Source organism: Carassius gibelio, chromosome A16, assembly GCF_023724105.1.
Source record: "Carassius gibelio isolate Cgi1373 ecotype wild population from Czech Republic chromosome A16, carGib1.2-hapl.c, whole genome shotgun sequence".
Classification (NCBI taxonomy): domain Eukaryota; kingdom Metazoa; phylum Chordata; class Actinopteri; order Cypriniformes; family Cyprinidae; genus Carassius; species Carassius gibelio.
The window spans coordinates 573,194-580,693 of record NC_068386.1 but is presented as its reverse complement, the minus strand read 5'-3'; the positions used below and the strand labels follow the sequence as shown (position 1 = coordinate 580,693).

The window sequence follows — 7,500 nt, the reverse complement described above, 5'->3', positions numbered from 1 at the left end:
CACCGAATATCAGAGAAGAGAAGAGAGATAAAGTGCTTCTTATCATCGAAACACAGAGCGTCTGTCGCGTCCAACGCGTCCGGTTCCTATGGCAACACAAACACGTGTCGCTCCAGAGAATGGGCGGGGCTATACAGTCGGCATGGCGAGGGCGGAGTCGGCGTGGGGGAAAACACTGCGAACATAGTGTGTATCTGAATGACAAAAATGCACATATTCAGCGCTCATTTCCAGAGACGCGTAGAACAATTTTAGTCTGTTTTAACTTAAATATTCATATACACAAGTCCATATTGATATTTGATTCATTTTACAGCACTAATATAGATGTATTCATTCGAAAATAGCCAAATTCCGTGACGTTCTGCTTTATACAGTTATGACAACAAACTCTTAGAAGAAAGGGATCATTGGGGTTCTATATAGAACCATAGGGTTCTCTACTCAACTCCAAATAACCTTTAATGCTAAAAAGGTTCTATAATGACAAGATAGAACCCTTTTAGCACAAAGGGTTCATATCTTGAATTTTGTGATCATTCACATGCATTCATAAATGCATTTGAATACACCGAATAATGCAGTGAAAGAACGCACTCAAAATGCACACGCGCACTAGTATGACTTCATCATGTAACTTTACATTAGCCTAGATGCCTACACTTTTTAGGCACGATTTGTTTAGTTTTTTAATATACTTGATACTGTTAAAAGGCACATCATTAAAACAAAAAATACCAGTTCACATTTCACACCTAAACAAGTGTGGAAAACGTAATTAGAACTAGCTACTTAATTAGTTAAAAATGCCTATCCATATACAGCTATGATTCGCGATCCCCAAATTGACTCAAATGATTCGCGATCCCCAAATTGACTCAAATGATTCGCGATCCCGCTACGAACTCCCGAACTTATTCAAATGATTCGCGATCCCCAAATTGACTCAAATGATTCGCGATCCCGCTACTAACTCCCGAACTTATTCAAATGATTCGCGATCCCCAAATTGACTCAAATAATTCGCGATCCCGCTACTAACTCCCGAACTTATTCAAATGATTCGCGATCCCCAAATTGACTCAAATGATTCGCGATCCCGCTACTAACTCCCGAACTTATTCAAATGATTCGCGATCCCCAAATTGACTCAAATGATTCGCGATCCCGCTACGAACTCCCGAACTTATTCAAATGATTCGCGATCCCCAAATTGACTCAAATGATTCGCGATCCCGCTACTAACTCCCGAACTTATTCAAATGATTCGCGATCCCCAAATTGACTCAAATGATTCGCAATCCCGCTACGAACTCCCGAAATTATTCAAATGATTCGCGATCCCCAGATTGACTCAAATGATTCGCGATCCCGCTTTGAACTCCCGAACTGACTCAAATGATTCGCGAACCCGCTACGAACTCCCGAACTGACTCAAATGATTCGCGATCCCAATACACATAATGCTATAAAAGTGTGCACATAGAGAGAAATAAACAGCAGATGTTCATGTTAACATCTTCTTTAACTTCAGCAAACGCTGCTAATACACATTTGTTAATAAATTAAATAAAACGAAAACATGAATGTTTTAATGCTACTGAATAAAAATAAAAGATCCACTGGAAAGTCTCTTGACTCCACCCCCACGTCAAAACAGAGCCACAAAGAGAGACATGCAGAAAAGTAAAGCACAAACAGTGGCGCCCCCAGAAAATGTTAACAGGGGTGGCCAAATGAGGCCACAGTAAATTTTGGGGTGGCACATTAAAATAAAGAAGAAAAAAAAATTAAGGGTTTGAAATATAGACAAAAATTTATATTTCTTTGAGTTCTAGGATTTTATCGATAATGATAATTACACTATTTTGCTTAGTGTTATTGTGCTGATATCTTATTTTTAATTCTGCTGACACCGTTTTTTTTGTTGTTGTTGTTGTTTTACCTTTATACCATTGTTTCTAAAAGTGTGCACCATATTTTAGGTCAAATACTTGCATTTGGGCTGTTACCAAGCAAATGCAATCAGTATCAACAAAATTGATCTTTGCAATGCAGATAAAACAGAAGCTCCATCTGAAGTGCCATTTAGATGTTTTTACACACTGTTTAAGATGGCTCTGATAAATACTTTAACCTGCAGTTACAAATGAATAAATAATGTTTTGATATTTTAAAGATAAAACATTGAAAACTGATGTTTGAAATGATGTAAAAAATGAAAAGGTTCCATAAAATGTGAAATTAAAACCGTCAATAGGTGGCAGCGAGTCACTGTTAATAAGTCATTGCGATTGAACCGAATCATTTAAACGGTTGATTCATTCAGGAACGAAACACTTTAATGTTGCTCAGAGACGCAAAACTGTAGCTGCAGCAGGTGCTGCACTTTTTTTTCACTTCTTAAACTATTGTGAATTTATATTCTGCATTAAAATTATTAGTACCCACTGCAAATAATCCTAGGGGTGGCCTATGGGATTAGGATCCCGCCAAATGTATTGCAGTCACAGATCGAAAAATAATAAGCATAAATTAAAAAAATAAAAACACGTGTAAAATAATAACGCACAAAACCAAAAAAACAAATGAAGTTTTTTTTAAATAACAAACAACGCCGTGATGGATCTAAAAATAATAAGTGTGAATCAAAAATTTCCCCCTTTGCTCTTGTTTCCACGTTCTGCGCTTGCGTTTCTAAAAGTTGCAGTTAGAGTTTAATGTAAATCAGGGCGGGCTTCAGTGTCACTATTGGCCAACAAGTTCTAGATTGACAGCTTCTCCTCTAGCCAATCAGTCCAAGGGGGAGTTGACGTCACTCCAATGCGACTCATGGCTGCTGTAGGAGGATGGATAACCAGCATCAGCAGGCAAATGCCGGACAATCTCAGGTAATTAGCCATAAATATTTTGTTAGTGGGTGACAGAAACATTCCCTTTGTGTGTTATGATATTTTCTCCAAGTTCAATGTAGTCCGAGTAGGTCGATATCTAGCCTGTTAACACGTGTCTTGTTTGTTTGGCTTAGTAAGCAATACTTTATATTTTAGGCAGTAACGTTAGGCCTAACCTTACACGATAAGGGTATTTAATGCTCATCTGATCAGTAAAGCCGGTTCTGTAATCAGCGGTAGATCTCCATCACCTGAACGCTTTCACATGGAGCAGTATTTACTACACAGAGCAGTATTTACTACACAGAGCCATTATGCTGCTCCATGTGAAAGTGTGCAGGTGATGGAGATCTACCGCTGATTACAGAACAGGTGTCCTGACATTTTATCCTACCCCGTCAGATTTTCCTACGCGGGTTTACTGCGCACGCGCACATCAATATCGCGTCCTTTGTCTCATGCTAAACAACGATATTTAATGTATCTGCATTACTGTAAGGGTAGGTTTAGGGCTGGGGTAGGTGTAGACTTTAATAAAAACACAATCTAATTGGTAGAAAATAATATTTATTGTTGGTTTCCTGTAACTGTATCCCTTTTAGCTACAACCGCGAATATAACACATAATTACTGTATTTGCAGTACTGTAAGGGTATGATTAGGGTTGTGGTAGGTGTAGACGTTAATAAACCATAACTTTACAGTAGAATTTTCGTTGTGGAATTGTACTACCCACTGTTTTGGTGGGAGGTAGGAAAATCTGACAGTGTAGGACAAATCGACAGAACACCGGCTTTACTGATCAGATGAGCATTAAATATCACGTGCTTTTTTTTTTCGTGCAGGCAGTATTTAATGCCGCGTTTCCACCGAAATTACCCGGAACATTTGTACCAGGAACTTTTTTTCCCAGGAACTTTTTCCCCCCAGACCTGTTGCTTTCATCGTTTCCACTGCGGTGTAAAGTACCGGGTAGATTAGGCAAATAGACTGGTGACGTAGGTCTGCGCGCGTTTCTCAATACAAAGTACCGCCGATTAAAAAAAAAAAAAAAAAAAGTACGCTGATTTTGGACGTGCATCCTCGGTAGTTGGTTCAGACTTTGTGCATTCCTCTCGGGAGTGTGATGTCAGCGACGACGCAAGTCCGGTAAATCAATAAACAGCAGCGTACTTGATTACTTCAGTCTGCTCGTCATGGCTACTGCAATTTTCCTTACTGTATATTTACAATAAAACGAAATATGATATCAAATACCACTGCCTCCTTTCGTTTTCATTTAAGCATAATAACAACTGCAGAAATGTACTTAGTTCAGGGAAATGTGTATATGCAGCCATTACAATGAAACGAAATATTATATAAATTCGCCTTTTTTATTTTCATTTTAACATATAGATAAATTTAATACAGACCAAAGAAAACCGGTTAGATTTACCCCGCAGCTGAATTGTATGTTATGTTTAACCACTAAAGACACATCAGAGCCAGCGGCACATATCAGAAGGTCTATCCCAGGAGAGGCTGCTTCTCGGCGGATACATGAGGACTGAGCTCCCGCTGATCGAGTGGAGCTCACCGTCGCAGAGATCGGCGAAACACATTTTTAAATAGGCGCTGTCTTTATAAATAAACCATAGATTTGAGTTTTAAACAACTACATTATCGCCTGAAATACTTTTAAAATTACATTTCATGACACAATAACAGTAATATTTTGAAAATGTTGATCCAAATAAATGGTGGTTGAACTCAACCAATGCTGCGTGAACTCAACCAATCAGCATATGTTTAGCGCCAAAGTCCCGCCCCCGAAAGTTCCGGAACTTTAAAAAAGTACCACCTCGCCAGCAGGGACTTTCTGGGGGGCATTTTTTTTACCCGGAACTTTTATTTAGTTCCTGGTTCCTGCGGTGGAAACACACCAAGTACCGGGCCAAGTCCCTAGTTCCTGGGTAAAGTTCCTGCGGTGGAAACGCGGCTCTAGTGACCATAATCAGTGAAAACAAGTGGGTTAGGGGGCAGAGAGGATGCTATTCATGTTATGTTGTTGGCACGATGTTAAAAGGACGCTGCTAAATAAAGTTTTATACGAATACAGTGGATTCATGTTTATTATTATATTTACAATATACCACAGTTTTTATGCCAGTCGTATCATTTTATTTTGTATTTATCCATCACACCATAAAGCCCTGTCCGTGAAAATTTTGTCTGACATTAAACCGGTCCTTGGTGCTAAAAAGGTTGGGGACCACTGTTATAGATACACTAAATATATAATATTTATCAGTGGTTTACACGTGATTTCCTTCTACGTACATTATTCAATGCACAGCTTCACTCCCTCTGCTTTAAAGTTTCTCGGTGTGTCATCATTTAGTAGTAAGTTATTATTATACACATCACGTGATTGTCGTTACATTTCTCAGCGCTGCTCAAATACTTCACTCAACGGTTTTGTTGTCTGCGTGATAATGGGAAATGTTTTTTTTATTTTTATTTTTTATTTATGCTTTAACTATACCATGTACAATTACAAAACTAATGGAGTTTCAGAAGATTCTGAAGGTCATATTTGATACGATATTTATTAGGGGTGCTCCGATCACGATCGGCCGATCGTTATGCGCATCTCGTCAGTAAAGCCGGTTTTCTAATCAGCGGTTAATTCCATCAGGTGCGTGATTTCACATAGAGCAGCTGTTACTACACAGAGCCATTGTTAATAGAGAAGATGCGCAAATCACGTTCATTTTCAGCGTTTATTGGCGCATATTCTCAGTTAACAATGGCTCTGTGTAGTAACAGCTGCTCTATGTGAAATCACGCACCTGATGGAATTAACCGCTGATTAGAAAACCGGCTTTACTGACGAGATGCGCATTAACGATCGGACGATCGTGATCGGAGCACCCCTAATATTTATTATTATTCAAGTTTATTTGTATAGCGCTTTTTACAAAACAAATCGTTACAAAGCAACTTTACAAAATTATGTTTCTACAATATTTAGTAGTAGCTAGTAGTTTGTGCACATTTGACAGGATTTTAGAAAAAATAAAAATAATCTTGACAAAACAATATAGTCAGAAAGGTCTGAGTCTCAATATTATATATTTATTTTGTGAAAGAAACAGGAACATTTATGGAAAAAAATTCCGAGTGTCACCTGGTGGCTGTTTTTGGTATAGCATATTTATATAATCAACTTCAAATTTGGAACATAACTTCTTTAGACATATCTTGACATATGATATAATGCATAAACAAAATGCATGCAGGTTTGGAACGACATGAAGGTGAGTAATAACTGAATTTCCTCTTTCTCCGTTTAAGTCTGAACTGGAAACCTCAATTATTTAATCAGATCAGTCATTATGGGATGTAGGACTCTCATTCATAATTTGATTCTCACTGATTCTTGTTTTAAATGTCTTCCCAATCCACTTTAACCTGAAATATCTTTAAGGCAGTTCATATTTAAATAATTGAAAGGCTCTTCACATGTTCACAGTTTGATGTGGATTAACGATCGCATTGACATGCAGGTAAACTAATGAAATATTTGATGTTTTTAGTGTTTAATTAATGATTAGCTTTTTATCAACTCACAAACCCGCTGCAGTGTAATTTTTAATGAATTTTATGATGTTGAAATGATGTTATTGGCATGACATTTGTTGCAATGTATCGCCAAAGCACAGTGTTTATATTGAATCTAAAACAGATATGATCTGTGTGTTATATTCCTGACTGAGAGCACACTGTACTCTCTGTTGAGTTTCAGATAACTCTGGAGGCGACTGTGGTCTTTGGATTGTTCTTTCCAGTAATACAGTATGTCTCCTTCTCTTCATTCATAATCTCTTTGATTCTTCCATGTTTCTCAGGATTGTGTGTGTTTAATTACAAACTTCTCAGGAGTTTTGCACTTATGTACAGCAATCCTCTCGGTCCTGTGTATCTACATGTTTGTACATATTTTTTGTTCATTGTTTTAAGTAAAAATAGAATTGTCTCTTTAAATATGTCGCGGAATGAGAGTTCATGAGAATCTGTTATAGATGACGGATTGTTCACAGCGGAGAACAACACTACTTTTGTTCTCTCGTGATTTTATTGAAATGTATTGTCTCGTTATTGTTTATTATTATTATTATTATTATCATCAGGAGCAGGAGCGCAGCTGAGCGTCGCGTCGCGTCGCGTCTCCATAGCAACGCGATCAGACGCGCGCCGCGGGGAAAGTTTCGCTCGTGATCCGAACGGAGCTCCAGGATGTCACGGGGGTTTCCCGGTGAGTCTCCCGGTGAGTTCAGCAGCTGTTTTCTGCTTTAACGCGGACTCTGACGCGCTTTCTGCTTTTCTTTCAGACTTCCCTGAAATAACGAGCGAAAACTTTGTGAGTATCAGAATCACGTGTGTTTAAATGTGAATGCGTGACTGATCGATCGATCGATTAATTGATTGATAGATTGATCGTGTGCTGTGATTGAACAGGAACACAGTCTCTCATCTGATCAGAGCTTCGTGGAGTTCTTCAACGACTTCCTGCTGCTTCCGGTGAGGAAAGACTAGTTAAACTAACCAGGTTTAGTTAAAA

At 38.4% G+C, this 7,500-nt stretch overlaps 2 protein-coding genes across 2 annotated transcripts in view; one reads left to right on the top strand and one right to left on the bottom strand.

Moving 5' to 3' along the window:
• The window catches only part of spag1b (sperm associated antigen 1b), a 7,082-nt gene extending 7,028 nt beyond the window's left edge, over positions 1–54 (bottom strand). Inside the window, exon 1 of the mRNA XM_052617725.1 lies at positions 4–54. The gene's annotated coding sequence lies outside the window, so the exon portion shown is untranslated. The remainder of the gene's footprint in view (positions 1–3) is intronic.
• Positions 55–7,069: 7,015 nt separating this feature from the next.
• Positions 7,070–7,500, top strand: part of LOC128030256 (regulator of G-protein signaling 22) — a 14,838-nt gene continuing 14,407 nt past the window's right edge. Inside the window, exons 1-3 of the mRNA XM_052617723.1 lie at positions 7,070–7,194; positions 7,271–7,299; positions 7,398–7,460. Coding sequence (XP_052473683.1) covers positions 7,176–7,194; positions 7,271–7,299; positions 7,398–7,460 — 111 coding nt within the window. The 5' untranslated portion in view covers positions 7,070–7,175. The remainder of the gene's footprint in view (positions 7,195–7,270; positions 7,300–7,397; positions 7,461–7,500) is intronic.